Source organism: Vigna angularis, chromosome 2 (genome assembly GCF_016808095.1).
Source record: "Vigna angularis cultivar LongXiaoDou No.4 chromosome 2, ASM1680809v1, whole genome shotgun sequence".
Classification (NCBI taxonomy): Eukaryota; Viridiplantae; Streptophyta; class Magnoliopsida; order Fabales; family Fabaceae; genus Vigna; species Vigna angularis.
In genome coordinates, this window is record NC_068971.1 from 33,362,490 (window position 1) to 33,383,833 (window position 21,344).

The window sequence follows — 21,344 nt, forward strand, 5'->3', positions numbered from 1 at the left end:
GTTTTCAAAAAGGAAAAATATTGTTATATGTTGAATGAGAATCCTATCATGTAATATAGTGTGACAATATCACATGTTACTCTTGGAACAAATGTGTATAAAAAATCTTAATTTATTTTTTTTTATTGATTTTATTTCAGTTTCTATTTTTTTTTTAACTAGAGCAATTTCATGCTTACCAAATTTAACTTTTACATAAATTTAAAAAAACTTAATATTATTAAAAGTATTTAATAAAAAATTTAATTTTAACAAAAAATTTAATTTTCATAAATATATTACTATAACATTTATATAAAAGTTAAATTTAATCTCAATTTATAAAGACATGAAATTCTCCATTTAAAAAAAAATCAGATAAAATAAAATAAAAGGATAAATTGAGATTTTTCCGAAACATTTCTTCTAACAGTCACGTATAATACTGTCATTACTAAGTCACATTGTCTCTCTCATAGTATAATTCTTCTTTGACACATTTTTTGAAAAGGAAAATTAAAAAGTTAAAAATAAATTCTATAAAAAAATTAAAACAAATCACATAATACATAAATTAATGTTATTAGTACTGCACTGATAACCAAATTGTATCATTCTTTAAAAAAATAATGAGAACATAATTGAGATAAATTAAAAGTCAAATAATTTAATTGAGATTTCAAATAAACACGATAATAAACTCTGGTGAATATTTATTTTTTCACAATATTTTTTTTCCAAACAGTCATTAATTTAATAAATCAATTGAAAATAGCAACAATTGGTAACTAAAATAATGGTCAGTAAATTTGAGTAAATGAAGAAGTAGGTTATGTTTAAATGAATAAAATATAAAAATATAGTACATTTCAAGATTATTTTATTTGTAAATTAGATCGGATGTAGAGTTGAAATTCTTAATACTTATGATAATATTATTTTTGACATGTACAGCCATCTCGGATTCACATATAGAAATTGAGATTAATTTTCTTGTGCAAGTCAAAGGCCAATAATATAAATTGAGATTAATTTTGTTTAGATAGCATGTTGGGAAGGTTTAGTATATTGAAGAGTGGTAGAAGTATGTGGTGTAGTGTGGATATGATTGTGCGTTGGGAGTTGCAAAGATCATGTGGTGTAGGAGTTGTTTCTGTTCTAGTTAGGGTAAGGATTATGAGACACAGCTCATTAAATGTTCCACTCAAGATTACATGCACAATGAGTAAATCAAGCACAACACCTCAATTATTGTCGCTTTTCCACAACAGTTGTAACCAGCTGAATTATTTTTCAGCTTTTTTATAATATTTTTATTCAGAGGACAAAAGGTCGACAGAAGAATTTCCTTTTTCAACAACTGTTAACTTAATCAAAAACTGTTTTTCCAATTTTTTTTTCTACTTCTATTTTTTTTTTGTCAAATTTTAATTTTTACTTTTTCAATTGATTAAATTACTTTTTTAAATTGTAATTTCATTTTACAACGATTGTACTTGGATAATCTTTCTCTAGTTATGAAACTGTATATGGGATGTATTCAATTCACATTTCAAAAGTTTCTTGCATAAAAAAACATCATGTAGAGTTTTACAGTTAAGACTTATTACTCGGTTATTATTAAAAATAATAAGTAATTTTATTATTTCTCATAATTTTTTTTAACTACATAAAACATTAAACGTCTACTAAAGACAAAAATTAAATATGTTAATAAAGCAAAAGAATTATGATAATCGTGATTGAATAAAGCAAAAGAGTTAATATTTAAAAATAATAATTACTTTTTTTTAAATGTCAATTCAATACTTCCCTTTTATTTTAATTTTAAAAACATAGAATAATTAATGTAAGAACAAAATAGAAATAAAAATAGTGTTTAATTAAAAAAGTACATCAATTAATTTAAAATTAAGAAATTAAAATAAAGAAATACATTATTTTTCTCTTATTCATAAACTCTTTAATGAAAAATTTCGAATGAATAAAAAATCACATATTTCTATATATAGTAAAACTATTATCAATTAATTACCTATACTTTCAATAATTTTACATATTCTCGTAGTATGATTTTATTAATCATAATAATATTAAATTAATTTCATCGTCAATAAATGAAAGAAAAATTATTTTTCTTTTACATATTCGACAATATATAAAACTATGCGAAAAAAATATACTTGTGATCATCTAACCATAAAAGAAATCATTAATGGACTCTCAAATCTCAATGATAGATAAAATAGAAATGGATATCCCAACCTGGCATGAGAGTATTTAAAAAAAAAACAATAAATCATATCCTTAAGGCCATGAATATGATACATAATATTATAACATAGTGTTACACGTAAATCAATAAGAAAACTTTTGTGGGAATACTTTTTAACATCATTTCTTTAAAAGTTAATAAATTTATTATGCTTGGTAACTTATAATCAAAGTACGATATTGAGGTTAATTTCAGAAATTAACATTAAAGTTTAATTTTAATTTGTTATCATTTGAATTTCAAAATGTAAAGAATTCATCACAAAAGTGCATAAAGTTAGCATATATATTACTTGAATATACTGGTCAGTCTCTTTGTCTTCATAATTAATCACCAATTAATATAGATGTTGTTGTGGTGTCATATTTTGTCGGAGAAGAAAGCACACGTGTGGTGATCATCAGGTTCAAGACAATGCACGTTCCCCGTTAATTTATCCCTAAAATTTGATTTAAATCAACATCGCATATAATTCATTATTAGGATAGATAGCTAAAATATATAGGTATTTGCACATAAAATTCATAATCGGTATTTATGTATATATTAATGGTAAATAAATAATAGTAAATATTTTAATATTTAGAATATTATCTTTGCTCTTTATTTTTTTGTCCTTTTTTAATATTTGTTATATGTGAGTTTTTTTTTCATGTCTTTTTAATCATTTATGAATCTTTCTTAATTAGTAATATTATAATATATTTTGATCGTTTTTGTGATGTTTCTGTATATAGATAAAATATATGTAAATTGAGAGGAGTTTTGCTAGTTAGGATATTGTGAATTGTTAGCAAGTTGTTTTGGTGTGTATGAGTTTGATAAATTTGATGTTTTTCATGTTGAAAATTGATTTTATTTTAAGAATGAAATTGGTTGTTATGACGAATCTAATTAGTGTGTGACTAAATTAATTTGTATGATTTAGATGATTGTTTCGTGCTTAATTGTTTTTGCTTGGTTTTGTGTGATTGAGAGAGTTTATAATTTGAACGATTGGACAAATTAGTATGAGTTTTAATGTATAAAATTAGTTTGAACTAATGCACTAAAAAAGGAGTACTGATTTGATCGATTGGAAAGGTCCAATTCCCTTAAAACACAAAATGCAATTGTTGATATCTAGTATAGTGTTGAGCGGTGACAAAGTGACGTTGAGTGTCAGCCTCGTTGTGTAGGTCTGAGAGCATTTTAGCTCTCGATTTCCGAGCGCAAGTTTGTACTAATGAGCGTCATATTTGTGAATGCCTTGGTGTTGGGCAACAATTGGAAACCACTGAGCACAACTTATACGAGAAGAATGGCGCTAAGCGCCATCTGAGTGCCAGTTTTTATGATTGGATATGTTTTCTTCTTTGACTGTTTGAGATAAATCTGTGATGGAACTTATGTATGTTTATAATATTGTTTATTATTAATTGAGGTGATGATATGATTATGAACATGTATGGTGATGGTGTTGCAGGAATTTTAAGGAGAAATTCTTTGTAGTGATAACTTTGGTATTGACATATGAGATTTAGAAAGAGGGTACTCAGATACTTTAATAACCATTCACACTCAAATAGAGTAGAATGTGTTATGTCATGAAGAGTAGTAGGATGTTCTAGTCTATGTACATTGTTTGGTCCTATGTGCACAGGAGATTAACCTTGTGAGTAGTAGGGTGATAACCCTTTTATTTATTGACTTTGCAAAGCGTAAACACTACTACAATGGACGCCTCTAGTGAATTCCAATGCCAAGGACATGTATCTAAATAATTGAGTTTAAATGTCAATCTTGGTGTGTATATGTAATTATTTTATCCATGCTTCTATGTATTTGACATGATTTAACTATGCATGATAACTATTTTGTGAACTAGCTAGCCTACCCTTTTGTGTTCTTCATATTTTTTGTGTTTGTTTGTTTGTTTCTTTTGCGATGATCACCTTATTCATGTGTGCAACTGAGAGATAGACGTTGATGCATATATGGTAGAAGACATTGGTGTAGCGAAGTAATCTTCTCTGATTTCTAGTAGTTATTCATTGTAGGAGTTTTCAAAAACACTAAGTTATGCTTAGTTTTTTTATATATATTTATTATTATGATTATTTACTTATTTTCATGTTTGTTTGTCTCTTTTGCAATGATCACCTTATAATGTGAACAAAGGATGGATAGATAGATATTGATACATCTTTGGTGGAAAACAATGATGCAACAAAATAGTCTTAATGAAATAATCTTCTTTAATTTCTAGTAGTTATCCTATAAAAGAGTTTTCAAAATGTTTAAATTATCTTTTATTATTTTGTATATATTTATTATTATAATTATTTATTTTTTGAAATAACTATATTAATATTATATATAATTCAAGATAAATTATTTTGTTTTATCGATCTTATCATCTCTTATTTTATTAGTTATAAGCTGATAAAATGATATGTTACAACAAAAACTAACTAAGACATATTTGGTTTGAATAAAATATTAATCTAAAAGGAAAAAAAATATAACGCTAATGAATTAGTTTTTTCTTTTTTCATAAAATAGTTTGTTTATGTTTTATTCTTTTACTAAATTAAAGAAAACATTTAACTATTGATAAAAAGAAACACGTTTTTATTTGAAAAAAGAGAATAATATAAGAAACAGAAGAAGTCGTATTCAATATTTCTCTCATCATCATAAAAAAAGGTATTACTTTCCTTTTCTTATCTCGTCGGATTTTAACCGAAAAAGAATGTTCCTTTTTATTTGTTATTGTATAAATTATAAGATAATATTTTTTTTAAATATATCTTAATTTAATTAGTACAGAATTAAGTATAAAAATAAATGAATCTAATAGCACTTAAATATGCATTAAAAAATATTGAAAGAGGTATCATAAGTACCTTACTTAAAATTATATTAAAAATAGAAAAATGTATTTATTTATTTTAGTTTGAATGAAAAACCTTAAGATACATACAGTAATAAATACATTCCCTCAAGTGTTGTAAGGATGCAAAATCTACAATAAAAGGTGTTAATTTTCTTCATTTTAAATTTATCAGATAAAATTTATTAGACGAATTATAAAGTTGTTGTTTCTTTCATTTTCATATGTATCTGTTGTAGACTTCCTAAAGAGTGAAATGAAAGGAAATATTCCCTTTCCATTCAATATCTTCCCGTCCTCATCAACTGTCATCCAAATTCCAAATTCAATAGATCCTTATGATGGAAATATTTTGGATAAAAAGAAAATAAAAAATAAATAATAATGCATGTTATTATATTTTTTAAAAATGAAAATAAGAAGAAGATCGGGAAAAAGAAAAGAAGAAAAAAATTATAGAAAATAAAAAAGCTTATTTGTTAAAACTTTCCCTTCAATACAAAATTGTATTTTCTCTCTCTTTTTCTCTTCCCATATCAAACATATAGGAGCTTCCATTCCACTTTCATGGTTGTTAAGTGTTTTTAAAAAAAATCGAATTATTATTATTATTATTATCTTGTAATGTAACAACAACATTATCCGTGGACAATAAATTATGAGAACATTATCTGGTATTTGATATTTGATTCCGAGCTTTCTACGTATGTATCAGAATATATAGTGTCACTTCAAGATCATGAAAATGAAAAACATAAAATCAAGGTGGTTCTCTCTCTCTCTCTCTCTCTCTCTCTCTCTATATATATATATATATATATATATATATATATATATATATATATATATATATGTATGTATGTATGTGTGTGAACTAATAATAATGTAATTATTGGTGAATAGCAGTTAATAATACACCTAAACATGGCTTATATATACACATCTTAATTAATCACATCATGTGAGATTGTTTGTAGGTTCCTCCAACTCACTACTTCCAAAATTATTAAAACCTACAACTTTGCACCCAACTCATGATCCCACATGCAATGCTTTTTTATAAGTTTTCTTCAGATTTATGTGTCAGGTTTCAACTGCCAAAGTGCTATGAATATCGACATTAACGGTTTCTTCAGACACAGTCTTATTTTTTCTTACTTTGTTGACAATAAGTATAACAACATGATATAAATACACTCGATCAATTTATTATTAAAATTAATTATGATATTATCTTATAAATGTATTTCATTTTAATTTAACTTTATAAAAATTATCTTACAAAATAAATTTGAACTTATTTATGTATTATAATTTGATTGTATATAAATCTTTTACGCACTCAAATAAAAATATTATAATTTGATTGGGAAATTTGAAGGCAAATGGAAGTTTGGGTCTGCCCGACATATGAATTAGGAAAATGATTCGAAATGGAAGATTGGTTTGGGAAGCCTAAACCCTAAAAGTAAGAGAAACAAAAGAAAGGAAGGGCATGCAGGGGCCATTGCACCAAACCAACAGACACTTGGTCCCAATCCCATATGCTATTATTCCTTTAAAACTATATAACTTTTATATTAGCAAAATTAATAGATATATAAATCATTTATAGGTGATGTTGATATCAAAAAATTTCTCATCAATTTTTTTAATAGTTATTTGCAAATGTTGTTTCTTTCTCACATTGAAGATAATGGCCTAAATATTTTTATAATTTTTTTATACGTTAAAATTTCTTTATATATAAACTAATTTGTAAATTCTATAATTCTCTCATCTTGTATAATAAATCTTATTTTATTAATTTATATATAAATTACCTTTTTATAAAAGTAAAATTTTTATTTCATTATTTATGGAAAAAAAATATATATATATATATATATTCAAATAAGTCCAATCAAATGTATATCAGTGTTACCTCAATTTAAATACAATTGAACTCTTGTGTGGAAATAACTGTATATTTCTTTGGACATGTGAAACATACTAGCCATTCCCACTCATCTCATTCTTCGTTCCATATTTCATGTCACGAACATATGTCTACGTACTAATGCACATGTTGATTAAAAGTTTAATTATTTACGAATTATTTTAATTTATTCTAATTATATAAACTTGATAAGTTTTAATGGATAATTATTATTGCAAAAGTTTAACAACGGTTAAAATGAGTTTCAGACAACGGTTTATTTTTTACCGTCATTATAAATTCAAAAAATTGATAATGAATTAAACCATTGTCATAATTTAAAAAAGATAAAAGATAAATTGATAATAAATTAACAAACTAACTAAAGATAAAAGATAAATATAAAATAAAAATAATATATTTTCATAAAAGATAAATATAAAATAAAAATAATATATTTAACATGAAAGAGGAAAAAGAGTGATCAATTTTTTTCTCAAGGGAAGTCTTTATGGATTATATTAGTAATAAGCTTGATAGATACAATTTGTATGTACCAGCTTGAGAGGAGTGTTAAATATATTATTTTTATTTTATATTTATCTTTTATTTTTAGTTAGTTTGTTATTATTTATTATTTGTATTTTGGGCTTAGTACATATTTCTTCTATTATAAATAAAAGACTCTACGTGTATATTCAACATAAAGGAGATTAATCTTATACATAATTTTCACTATATTCAACAACTATCATAAAAAACATGTAAAAAGAGGCAATTACCATTGCATCTTTAACAACAATTGTGACTTTAAACTATCGTTATTACTAGTAACAAAATCCTATTTTTATACATGTAAATATTTAGGATGAAAATTATCTCTTTCCATTGAATAATAATAAACTTTGGATAAATAAAATTTGATCCTGTATTATTAATTTTATTTTTGAAAAGAATGAAAATTTTAATTTAATTTTTCATTACATACAAATTTTCAAATTCATTAGTAATTATAAAATAGTTTCATGTTTTTGTTAAATTAGTTGTCAAAACATATTTTTAATAAAATATCTCGAAAAAAATGTTAACAATAAAAAATAGGACCTTTTGACACTCCATAAAAAAACATGTTTTTTTAATCAGAAAAACATGTTATAATAATCGATAATACTATTCTTCATATATCAATGTATACATGTTAGAAATACTATATATGTTACTCAAACTAATATAATATATACTTATATTTCAAAAATAAAAGAAGATAAAATTATCCTACATATTGTTTCTTTAAATTTACATATAAAGTCATATTATCGTTTTGAGTACTCACTTAAATAATCAAACATGGTATATCATACAACATATACATATATTAGTTTACAGATAAAATTATAACAAAATCTATCTAATTCACTTTTTAAGAACACAAATATTTAATTACATTTCAATATTCAAAGTAATTTGTTATTGATATATTTAGAGGATTCATATTAAACACATGTAACAAGGAAAATATATAGAAAATATCGTCTTATTTCAAAGTTAGATAATTCATTTAACATAAGTCTTTTCTATTCTTGTCACCTAATATCTTAATGCTTATAATCTATAACCTACAAAACAATATATCATATTTACATAATGATTTATACTATCAATAATATCATGACTCTTGAGACATAATATCATCTCTCACCATACACTCAAAAAATAACAATATCATATATAACATCATAAAAGTATCCACATGAAATATACATCATCATAATATCACACATTTTCATCATAAACATACACATATTACATACATGAATACTAATCTTTCAACACAATACCGTCACATGGAAGAACTTAATTTGCCTCTCGTCAAAAAGAAGAAAACCTAAAATAACAAACAAAATTTTTTTTTTGTGTTAGTAAACATACACACTTTTTTAACACTCATACAATTCACATATCTAAAATAATATTTAATGAAATAAATGTAAGTTAATTAAGTGCCAGTTATCTAAAAGTGATATGCCTACTAGTCAATGGATTTAGAACACCAAATATCCCAATTAAGTTATTAAAACACCTTAGTTTAAACCTTTATATCATTAGCACCATTATAATAAGAAAATTTGAATAACAGGAAATTAAACAATTACATTTGATCAATAATATATTTAAACTGCCTTGATATTTTTACCTGCTATCTCTTTGCATAAAATATATATTTGATTGTAATTTTAGATTTTATATATTATAAAAAAATTAGTTTTAGTTCTTAATTTTTTTTATTTAAATTTGACTTCTTTAATTTTTAATCATTCGTAACTTTAATCTTTGAATTTCTTGAATAATTACTAAAGTTTTAATTATATGCAACTTTATTCAATTTTCAATTTTGAAATTATACTGAAGCACTATTTTATTACATTTACATTAAAGTCCTGCATTCTATTCTTCTCAATTTTCTAAAAGACCACGCACATTATATACTTTACCCAATCTTATTATATTATGTTTAATGTAACAAAAATTATAGATAATTGATCTTAAAATTGAACAACATTATGATCGTTAAAAACTAAAATATACAAATTGGGTAAAAGAAAATCCACAGACCAAAATAATGAATATTATAAAATGAGGGACTAAAAACTACATAAAATAATATGGACAAAAAAAAATACATATTTTATAAAATATAAATTCCAGAATTACAATTAAGTAAAAAGATATTAAAAGATAAGATAATAAATTATTTATCAAATATTTTTAATTTAATTATAAAATTTGTTATTTAAATTTTATTTTTCTAAAATTTAAAAAAAAAACTTATAATTAATAAGTTTAGCATACAGGTGAGCATGTCAGTATTATATAAATTAAATATGTCAATAGTCCATTTAGTATTAGGTGTATTGTCATATATCAACATGAAAGCAACATGATTTAAAGAATAATAAACTAATACATGATTAAAACCGTTTAAATTTAGAAATTAAGAAACAAAGCGTACAGAATTTAAAAGTAAATAAAAATCACATTGGAAATTTTAAGAGGATAAAAAATACAATTAAATCTAAATGGTTTCTAGTTAATATGTTTTCATACACATAAATATCAAGAAGCAATTCATTTTACTTGTTTATAGAATTCGGTTCTTAACCAAATTAAAAAGAAAATTTCTTAGGCATACTAAATTATATATTTGATTGAATTTAACATTCATTTAAAAATCATGTCTATTAGGTACAAAATGATTGCTAATTAGCGAGCCCCAAGGTGTAATAAACGCGTAATATCATGATGACACCTGTTACTTCTAGCTTTCGAAGATCATAATCATGAACAGAAATATACCTAATGAACAGAAAGAAAACTCCTGTGGCAGAGATGAACGAAGAAGCAAACTTCCAAAGCACGGTGATGTGTCTATATATATATTCCCATTAGCCTCAAAGACTTTCACAACACTTTCATCTTTCCCTTGTTAACATGGCTTCTTCTTTGTTGATTTTGTGTCTTGTTCTGGTTTCGCTAGCCTCTTCTGCACTCTGTGCCGCCCCACGGAGACCAGTGGATGTTCCATTTGGCAGAAACTACATTCCCACATGGGCTTTCGATCACATCAAATACTTCAATGGGGGTTCTGAGATTCAACTTCATCTTGACAAGTACACTGGTACGTAATATATGAACAAAGTTCAGCCTTATCATCTACTTAGTTCTAACAAAGTTGGTATTTTTAATGTTAATTCACGCAAATTTGAACAGGCACTGGTTTCCAAACAAAAGGGTCCTATCTGTTTGGTCACTTCAGCATGAACATAAAGATGGTTCCTGGTGATTCAGCTGGCACAGTCACTGCTTTTTATGTAAGCACATATTTTTATTCTAGTACAGTCTCATTGTTATATCAGTAGATTATATGAGTCATGCAGTTGTTGATTTGCTACGATTGGAACATGCAGTTATCATCTCAAAACGCGGAGCACGATGAGATAGACTTTGAGTTCTTGGGGAACAGAACAGGACAACCTTACATTTTACAGACAAATGTGTTCACTGGAGGGAAGGGTGACAGAGAGCAAAGAATCTATCTTTGGTTTGATCCCACAAAAGCGTATCACAGATATTCTGTACTATGGAACATGTATCAAATTGTGTAAGTATTTCAATTCTATTTTGGTATATAAAAGTAACGAACACAGACATGAGTAATTAAAGTGTAGCATGTTTGAAATTACACAGATTCCTAGTGGATAACATCCCAATCAGGGTGTTCAAGAACCTGAAGGAGTTGGGAGTGAAGTTTCCCTTTAACCAACCGATGAAGGTTTACAACAGTTTATGGAATGCTGATGATTGGGCCACAAGGGGTGGTTTGGAGAAAACAGATTGGTCAAAAGCTCCATTCGTAGCAGAGTACAAGGGGTTTCATGTTGATGGGTGTGAGGCTTCAGTGAATTCAAGGTTCTGTGCCACACAGGGTAAGAGATGGTGGGATCAAACAGAGTTTCGTGATCTTGATTCCTTTCAGTGGCGAAGACTCAAATGGGTGCGTCAGAAATTCACCATCTACAACTACTGCACTGACAGAACCCGCTACCCTCAACTTCCACCAGAATGCAGAAGAAACCGTGACATTTAAATTTTCATCTGCTGTTTTTATCACTTATTTCTGTGTTCTACAACAACTTTCTCACTGCATTCATCATTTACCAGTTACCATACTTTATTCCTACCATTATTTATTACCATTGTATTGTTTGGAATGTGTAATTAAGGCCTTGGGTCTGAATACAGAGGAAACTCTATAATAAAACTACGTATGTTATGTAATTCTATTCTTATACTTGGCACCACCAATAATGTAATATTGAATTCTTATTATTGTACTTAAAGCATGTTCTGTTCCTTAATGGTAACAACAACATCTTGATGCTGCATTCATTTCCGATCTCGAGGTCGTTCCTGTTTATTTTATTTGCTCCTTTTAGTATGAAGTATATATTCATTTTAATTAATGATTAATTCTTCATCAGTTTCTTATATTACTTTCATTATATATATTATAGATAATCTTTATTCTCCTAAACATCCTTCTGTCATATATATTTTCATTTGAAATACAAAGATTAAATTAAAAAAATACATATTTTCAAAATATATACATAAATATGTATCTTATTCTTAAAAATAATATTTTAAATAGTATCTTAATATACCTTTAAAGTTAGAGCATAAAATTTTTTAGCATCTCGCTTACAAAGTAATCTTAAAAAGTTATCAATGCACCACTATCATTTTGTGTAATAATAAGTCATTAACATAAACTAACATGATAATATCAACTTTTTTTTCTTGCATAAGAAATAATTTGTAAAGAATTGTAAAATTCCATAGTTCTTTAATAGTTTTGCAAACCATCGTTCAAGAGTTTGTTTTAGATCATATAACAATTTTTTCAACAACTTGTAAAAGAATTTGTAATTTTGAGAGTTGAAATCTTTTATAAACTTCCTTAATTAAGTAATTATGAACAAAGCATCATGCACTTCCATTTCATTTGATGTACATTTAACAACAAAAATTACAAGAAAATCATAGTGTGTTACATTTTTTTATACAAAAACAAATGCCTAATCATAGTCAATTTCTTTTCTTTTGACGATTCTCATAGATGTCACAAATTTGACTTTGAGTTGATCTATGTTTTAGTCAATTGTGTTATCTATTATAAGTGTTTATGCATGAATGTGTACGATCATGTATATAAAGACTGTATTTATGGTCAACAAGCATAAGTCACCACAACTTACGGCATGTTTGATAGTTTTCGAGAACTATTTAACAAAAGGTTTCATGAACAAATAATTTATTATCACATGTTTATTATTACTTAATTTGTAGTTAAAAGTGACAACAAAAAATGATTAAGTTATTAATTTTAGAAAGAGATTAAGAAGGATAATCATGAGTGATTTTTGTACTCTTTGTAACTAGGATGATTTTCATACTCATTGTAATAAAATTGATGGTTAGTAGAACCCTTGAAAATTTCTTGAAGGAGAATTGAACATAGCCCAATAAATGTCATTTTTAAGATGAGTTAGTAGTTTTATCTCCTGACCTACTATGGTTAGACCTATCATTTCAACCCATCGCTCATGGGATGGTCCTAACCCCCTTTAAAACTAAGCCCTGTATTTTTAGCCTATTCAATATGGGTTTTTTTTTCTAAAGCCCGAGGTCCAAAGCCCATGAGAAGTGGGTTAGGACTAGGTTAGGGTGGGGCTTACCGTAAGTCCAAAATTTCACTTCCTTTCAAGATTTTCTATGAGATGTTTCTACTTGTATCTGAAACTCTTTCTTCTCACTCCTTCTTAGGTGCTACTCTAATTCGCATTCCTCGGTGCTCTTCTGCGTCATTACTTCTTCGCGTCGCCACCCCTCTAGTTGGTGCTCATTTGCGTTAGTGCTCGTTCGTGCGTTAGTGCTCCTTCGTCCGTTAATGCTCCTCCACATCATCCATCATCTTCAAGGGCATTAACAACTAAAGTATTGGTTCACGATTCACCGGTGTTGTGGAGTCCCTTTTGTTCTTTTGCTATGTTCTTCATTGTTGCAACAGAGTTGTCTTTTACTTCCATCTTTGCTTGTGCATTAAATTATTACTCTTATTTTATTTTTCCTTTGAAATTTTATATACCACTTTCTGATTTTGTATATACATTTGTGCAAATTTAAAGTTTGTAAATCATGATTTGTCTTCTTTGCTATAAAAGTGCTTTGTAATTTTGGTGTAATTTTGGTGATAAGAGGATTCTGGTTGGTTATAGGAAAGAATATATTAAGATGTAAATTTGAGAGATGATGTGTGTCTCTTTGTGGGTGTTTTTCCATTTGGAACCATGATCTTTTGCAATGTAGATACCTAAATAAGAACATATGCATGCTTAAATTTATAGTTTCTTAAGGTGAATGTGTGATCTTATTATAAGTCAACCAAGGAGTAGACTAAAGTTTGGAGGGACTTATATCTTAGAAAAAAGAAAAATGGGACAGGAGAAGAGTTACTTTGACTTTGTGATACATGTTGTTAGCTTTCTATTAGGAGAAAAAGGGAAATACATGAGTAATAAAGGAAGGTGGAATGAGAGGAGATGGTGAGGGAAGGGTTTCTAATTTTGTACTTAGTGACTCCTTTTATGTTTTCAATGCGTAGTTGAGTTTCCAATTCTTATTCCATAAATATGTTTTCAATGCATATTTGAGTTTTCATCTTTCGCTTGGATTTCACTAGTTCATCTACAACTTTCTTATATGCATATCTCCTTCACCTACTTCTTCACTTCACTTGGATACATACTATAAACCTCCACTCATTTGCTTAATTCCCTAATGCCCCATCAATCTTGAAGTCTGATGGACTTGTTCTACAATTTATGCTGCTTTATTGATTTTGAACACAACTCTCTAAGCTTGTTTGAATTGGACTTGAATATGTTCTTGGAAACATACCAGAAATCTCCATTCTTTTGCTTAATTCCCTATTGCCCCACTAAACTTGAATTATAATGGACTTGTTATACAAATTATGCTGCTTTGTTGATTTTGAACACAACTCTCTAAGCTTGTTTGAATTGGACTTGATGATGTTCTTAATTAAGCTTGTTTTATTAGAGCTCATTTTCACTTTTTTTTATACTTTTACAGAGAAACGTGAATCCAAAATCCAAAGATGTAATATTTGAGCAAAATAAAAGGGTTAGAATCGCTTGAAGTTTCTTAGCATTGCTTTCTTTTTCTACTTTTGAAATAATATGTCTTAAGTTGACATTGTATTTTTCAATTGTGTAGTTCTTTCGGCAGATTCTTTACTTTCCTCATGTTCCTAATAAACTCAAAATTTTGGTGTTCTCTTCAACTGAATTAATTAGTTCAAAATCTTATATGTTTAGTCAGTTGGATTCACTAGTGTGGTTGGCTTCACACTTGTTGTCCTATGGTTTATTTCATTTGACCTGGCACTAGTGATTCATCTATACTATGGATGGAGAATTACAATCAAGGATAAAGGTTCAAATTGTTTTCAAAGAGTCTAAGAAAATGTTTTATTTGTGTTTTTAATAAATATGTTCGTTTAGTCTTGATAGTTACTCAGACACTTTTTGTGTTAACCATGATGAATGACAAAGTTACTATTAAGACCAAAATGTACATATTTATTACATGTTGGTTACTGAAAATATCTTATTAGAAGTATCAATATCAAAGTGGCAGGGATATTTCTTCCGTATGATATAATGGAGGATATTGACAAGTGGAATATGGATAATTTTTCCCCATGATTAGATTAAAGCCGAAATTATAATATTTTGTTTTATTTGGTATATTATGAATAATGTGTTTTATTTTATATTTATGATATGGATCCCCACTTTATTATAATTTTATGTTCTTGGACTATTTAATTATTTTTAGATTTTTTTTATTATTTTTTTTCATGCTAAAATGGAAGGCTTATGGGCTGACTTTAATCCAGACATTATGGATATTAGATCCTATGGGCTTTTTTAATAAGAGATTGTTTTGACCTTGTGGGCATATTTGGTCCCAATACATGTGGGCTAGGCCAACTCTTATAAAATGGGTTAATTTGACAGGTCTAATTATGATGTTGACATTCTTTGAAGGGTTAGTCTTCTAGGGATTCTCGACAATGCTTCTCTTTTCGTGGGATTCTTCCCCCGTCTAGACATAATGATCTCTTTCAATGATCACCATTAAATATAGACACAAAATAGATTTGAACTTAAGATTTATCAAATTAAGTTTAACAACTAAAATCCAACCAGAGAACCATGATCTCTATCCACAAGTTATTTTAGAATGATTTGAGAATGAAATTCTACTAATTAAGTCATAAAAGTATAACAAAAAACATGAACATATAGAAATGATAATGAAATGCATTTTTTTAACTATTCTTGCAGGATAGAAAACATACTGCAAAGATTCCAGAGAAAGTTTTTCTCTTTACTCTTCAACCTTTTAGCTCATATTCTTCCATGTCTAGGTATCGTTCCAAGCGAGAAGAAGTGTGTTTGTAAAAGACACTATGACGCTCAAGTAAGGAGTGTGCCTTTGATGATAATAAATATTTTAATAATGAACACATAATTAATTACCTCGTGAACAAGACTATTTATATTAGGTTTATGGGTCCTTACCTGTTGGGCTTGGATTACATAGATAATCATCATGGTTAATTTGTTTAGTGATCTTGCTAATACTTTTAACTCTTAACCTTTACTGATCCTTACTATTACAATGTGATCTTAAACATTACAAAATGAAATAATGTTAGGTAGGTGTTCATGAATATTTAAAATGATTCTTGATCGGTATGAGCCAAAATCATCTCTGGTACATATAAATAGAGATGAGTTTAGTCATTACATACCCACATAATGTTAAGTAGATGTTTACATATGATTGATAAGATAACCTCTCGTATATAGGTTGAAATGGTCTTTGATACATGTAATAACATTAGATGTTAATAGTTAAAAATTGATTAAAATAAAATTACATATAATAATTTATTTTGATACATATTGCCAGACCTCATTTAAAACGCACCCAAAAACCTTCTGAACGGACGTCAGGTGTCAAGCGAAGAGGATCCGGAAATCAGATAGTGGAAGGCAGGTGTCGGCAGATGAGCGGACGCTCGTTTTGACGTGGGAAGCAAAACTTGATTTTTCAGAAAATTCACGTCACACTCTCTGCATGCACCTTCTTCCCCAAACTCTGAAAATTTTATTTCTCCTCCTTCTCACTAAAAACTCTCCCTTCTCTCTATAAAATATCATCATTTGTTGATAATTTTGATGTTCGTTTTGAAGTTTTTTTATTATTATTTAATTATAGTAATATCTCCTTCTTAAATTCCTTAAATAATATCTATTTATTCATGTTTTCGTTATTGTCGATATATTCTAACTACAAAACTATCTTAAATACTTAATAATGTAAAGTTAAGGTAAGATAGCGAAAGCAAAGGTAAATGTAAATCTAAAAATAAAACAAACTTTGTATTTAGACATTAATAATATATATAAAAAATACCCTTATATATAATGGATTCTACGTTTTAAGGTTAAGGGTATTTTAATAATTTTCATTCTCAAAACTAAAAAAAAAAAAAAAAAACCTCATTTTCAAAACTAAAAAAAAAAAAAAAAAACCTCCAAACCCTTAGTTACCTCTCTCATTCCTCTCAACCCTTTCTCTTTCATCTCTCTCACTCCAACCTTTTCTCTGTCATCCCTACTGTAGTCCCAATTGAAAAAATCAGAAACTCTAGCCCCAATTGAAAAAATCAGAAACACTTGCCGTTAAATTGCCTTTGTAAAGAGTTGAGTCATTGACATATTCACCTTCAGGAAAAGGTTCACTCAAGATCTCTTCAATTTCACCATCTTCATTAACCTCTCTAATTTCATCATCTACATGTGTTGAATCATCATCTCTAAAAAATTATAAAATGAAAAGTCATTATAAAATCATTTTTTGTAAGAAATTGTTTAACGAGTGTTTCTGATTTTTTCCACGCCAATTACCAATTCCTTTGATGTTATTATGCTTGTGAAAATTAGATAAAATTAGATAAAATTAGATAAGACAAAAATTATAAAATGAAAACTCATTATAAAATCATTTTTTGTAAGAAATTGTTTAACAGCGAGTATTTCTGATTTTTTCCAGGTCAATTACCAATTCCTTTATACTTGTGAAAATTGGATAAAATTAGATAAGACAAAAATTATAAAATGAAAACTCATTATGAAATCATTTTTTGTAAGATTGTTTAACGACACATGTTTCTGATTTTTTGAATTAGGGCTATAGTAGGGATGATAGAGAAAAAGTTGGAGTGAGAGAGATGAAAGAGAAAGGATTGAGAGAAATGAGAGAGGTGAATAAGAGTTTGGGTTTTTTTTTTAGTTTTGAGAATGAAAATTATTAAAATACCCTTAACCTTAAAATTTAGAATCTATGATATATAAGGGTATTTTTGTCTACTAAAATCTGATACATATTACTCAAATGTACCAACTAAAAAGAGACGTACACGCGTTACCAAACCCCATATATATATATATATATATATATATATATATATATATATATATATATATATATATATATTAACTACAAAACTATCTTAAATAAGGTAAAGTTAAGGTAAGACAGCGAAAGCATAAGTAAATGTAAATCTAAAAGTAAAACAAATTTAGTTTTTAGACATTACGAGTATTCAGGCATTCATAATTATGGTACAACTTTTTAATAAAGAAATAAAAAGAACAATTCATTATATACAAAAAAAAGTTACATACACTGAACTTATCACTTATTTCGTACACAAAAAAATTATTTATATTTTTACATAAATCCTATCTAGTCAGTTTTCTCCATTAAAATATTATATAAAAATATATAAATATAATAATAAAATTTAAAATACACCTCTTTGATTTGCAACGAGCCACCAGAAGGAGAGATTGTTAATTTAAACGGAGTAAATAATCATCAAGTGCCACGAAATAGTTACATAATCACGAAGTTATCTACAAAAAATAGCCTAAAATGCATTCGAAAATTTATCATTATTGCAAACAACAATACTCTAATCTGAAAGAGATTGATGATTACAAAGATTAGCTAGCAGTCAATTTAAATAAACGCGTAATAGTCTCTCTATTAGTTGTTTCCAACACAAAATCCTAACTAAAGCAAATGCATGATTCTTTGTCTTCATCTCTCTCTCATCTGACATAAAACAAATCTTAAATATATATCATTAATCATTATAACAAGCATAAACTTGATCGTTTTTGTTAAATGATGAAGCATGTATTATTGAATTAAATATAAATTTATGTTGAATATTTAAAAAGATAGAAAGTAGAGGGAAAGAGAGAGGAAGAAGGGTATTGGGCTAGGTGCAGTGCTTATATATACCCTTTTCTTAGCCATTAGCTTCCACAAACAGATAAACACAGAAAATGGTTTCTTCTTTGTGGACCGTGTCTCTGATATTGGCATCGCTGGCCTCTGCAGCAGTTTGTGCCAACCCGAGGAGGCCAGTGGATGTACAATTCGGTAGAAACTACGTTCCTACATGGGCTTTTGATCACATCAAATACTTCAATGGTGGTTCTGAGATTCAGCTTCATCTTGACAAGTACACTGGTAAGCATAGTTTGGCCAAAATAGTGAAGTTTCACTGTCATACTTTTCAGTTCAAGTTATGTGTTCATGCTGAAATTTCAAGATAAGAACTTTTTGTTTTTGAACACTGTTTAGTTATGTTAAAAGTGAGATTTGAATCATATAACAGCTTTCCAAACAACTTTGTACAGGTACTGGCTTTCAGTCCAAAGGGTCATACTTGTTTGGCCATTTCAGCATGTACATAAAGATGGTTCCTGGAGATTCAGCTGGCACAGTCACTGCCTTCTATGTAAGGGCAGAATAAAAAAGAAAAATGAGTTTTTTTCTTCTTTTTTACTTCTAAATTTACTTTCTGATATGAATGCGAACTTTGTTGTGAGCTGAACCTACTGTTATCTTCTCAAAACTAGTTTCTATGGAGTCTTTGAATGTGACATTTGTTATGGTTGGAACCTGCAGTTATCTTCTCAAAACGCGGAGCACGATGAGATAGACTTTGAGTTCTTGGGGAACAGAACAGGACAACCTTACATTTTGCAAACAAATGTGTTCACCGGAGGAAAGGGTGACAGAGAGCAAAGAATCTATCTCTGGTTTGACCCCACCAAAGCATATCACAGATACTCTATTCTCTGGAACTTGTATCAGATTGTGTAAGCACCTCACTTCACTCAACTATTTTCAAACCCTTTTCAGTTCTCACCATTTCTTGGATAGTAGGAAGTAATTTTTGCTGAGATGAGTTAGTTTCACCAGGAAAAAAGGAACAATATTCTTCATATATTTAAATCTAGTCCCAAATGAACCATATTACAAGTAAAACGGTCGTGTTTACAGACTTATCAGTCACCACTTTCAACTATAATAAATTCGGAAGATAACATAAAAAGCCTAAACTGAAAGATGTTCATTGTTTGTAACTTTGTTTATGAGAAAGATTGAAATGTGGGGTGTGCAGGTTCTTTGTTGACGATGTGCCGATCAGAGTGTTCAAGAACAGCAAGGACTTGAGAGTGAAGTTTCCATTCGACCAACCTATGAAGCTATACAACAGTTTGTGGAATGCTGATGACTGGGCAACAAGGGGTGGTTTGGAGAAAACAGATTGGTCGAAAGCTCCTTTCGTAGCAGCGTACAAGGGGTTCCACATCGATGGGTGCGAGGCCTCTGTGAACGCTAAGTTCTGCGACACACAGGGCAAGAGATGGTGGGACCAACCAGAGTTTCGTGACCTTGACGCCGCTCAATGGCAAAGACTCAAATGGGTGCGTCAGAAATTCACCATCTACAACTACTGCACTGACAGAAAACGCTACCCTCAACTTTCCCCTGAATGCAGTAGAGACCGCGACATTTAAATTTTCACATACTTCTGTTACCATTTACTTTTACCAGATTGTTGTCACTTTCATGTACAATTTTATATCACGTCAAATCTATCCATTGCCACTTTATTTATGAATTGAAATTTGCTTCAGATAAAAAAATAATAAATAAACACAGTTTTTCTTAGAGAAAAAAGGTTTTAATCTGCATGTTTATCCTTTGAAGTGCAGCCACAGGTTTGTGGTATTATTAATATTATTGTTGCTGGTTTATTCCACTGGTTCTTGGTGATAATAATGACATCTTGCAGAGCCAGTTGTATATTTTTTGTAGAGATCTGTGTTCTTTCGGTTTTCTAGGTGAATCATAGATCTGCGTTATGATCTCTGGTCCCGGAAATGTAAAAGTAAAAGTGGTGCTATTCAATATTTTGTTGCGGAAAAGACACTGGACCCGTTAACGTGGCACCACTGGGCGAACCCCATGTGAAGGCCATATCAGAATTGTCGCAGTAAATAATTTAACCAAATATCTTTTTAATCTGTCATATAGTGTTTAATTTGGAGTTTGAAGTTTTTTATGATTTTATTTTTACTTTTAAAAAATTGAAGGAAAAAAAATGTTTAAATTCTCTTATGCTTCTTCCTATACATTCTTACATTTTTGTTTAATGTTTTAATATGGAGTTTTTGATTTTTTATGAATAAATTTTAAGTGGAGGAACAATT

General features: G+C 28.1%; 2 protein-coding genes across 2 annotated transcripts; both read left to right on the forward strand.

Moving 5' to 3' along the window:
- The first annotated feature begins 10,492 nt into the window (after positions 1-10,492).
- XTHB (probable xyloglucan endotransglucosylase/hydrolase protein B) lies at positions 10,493-11,883 on the forward strand. Its single transcript, XM_017561528.2, has 4 exons — positions 10,493-10,723; positions 10,816-10,916; positions 11,013-11,206; positions 11,293-11,883. The coding sequence occupies exons 1-4, from the start codon at positions 10,537-10,539 to the stop codon at positions 11,690-11,692; spliced, it is 882 nt and encodes a 293-aa protein (XP_017417017.1). The 5' UTR covers positions 10,493-10,536; the 3' UTR covers positions 11,693-11,883.
- A 7,157-nt stretch (positions 11,884-19,040) lies between these two features.
- Positions 19,041-20,811, forward strand: LOC108329690 (xyloglucan endotransglucosylase/hydrolase 1). Its single transcript, XM_017564028.2, has 4 exons — positions 19,041-19,308; positions 19,479-19,579; positions 19,750-19,943; positions 20,249-20,811. The coding sequence occupies exons 1-4, from the start codon at positions 19,122-19,124 to the stop codon at positions 20,646-20,648; spliced, it is 882 nt and encodes a 293-aa protein (XP_017419517.1). The 5' UTR covers positions 19,041-19,121; the 3' UTR covers positions 20,649-20,811.
- Positions 20,812-21,344: the final 533 nt, after the last annotated feature.

Excerpts from the sequence above, each read along its gene's own strand:
- XTHB (XM_017561528.2), top strand. The coding sequence starts at position 10,537 with ATGGCTTCTTCTTTGTTGATTTTGTGTCTTGTTCTGGTTTCGCTAGCC. Across the intron at positions 10,724-10,815 it reads TCATCTTGACAAGTACACTG|GCACTGGTTTCCAAACAAAA; the intron begins GTACGTAATATA and ends AAATTTGAACAG. Across the intron at positions 11,207-11,292 it reads TGGAACATGTATCAAATTGT|ATTCCTAGTGGATAACATCC; the intron begins GTAAGTATTTCA and ends GAAATTACACAG.
- LOC108329690 (XM_017564028.2), top strand. The coding sequence starts at position 19,122 with ATGGTTTCTTCTTTGTGGACCGTGTCTCTGATATTGGCATCGCTGGCC. Across the intron at positions 19,309-19,478 it reads TCATCTTGACAAGTACACTG|GTACTGGCTTTCAGTCCAAA; the intron begins GTAAGCATAGTT and ends AACTTTGTACAG. Across the intron at positions 19,944-20,248 it reads TGGAACTTGTATCAGATTGT|GTTCTTTGTTGACGATGTGC; the intron begins GTAAGCACCTCA and ends TGGGGTGTGCAG.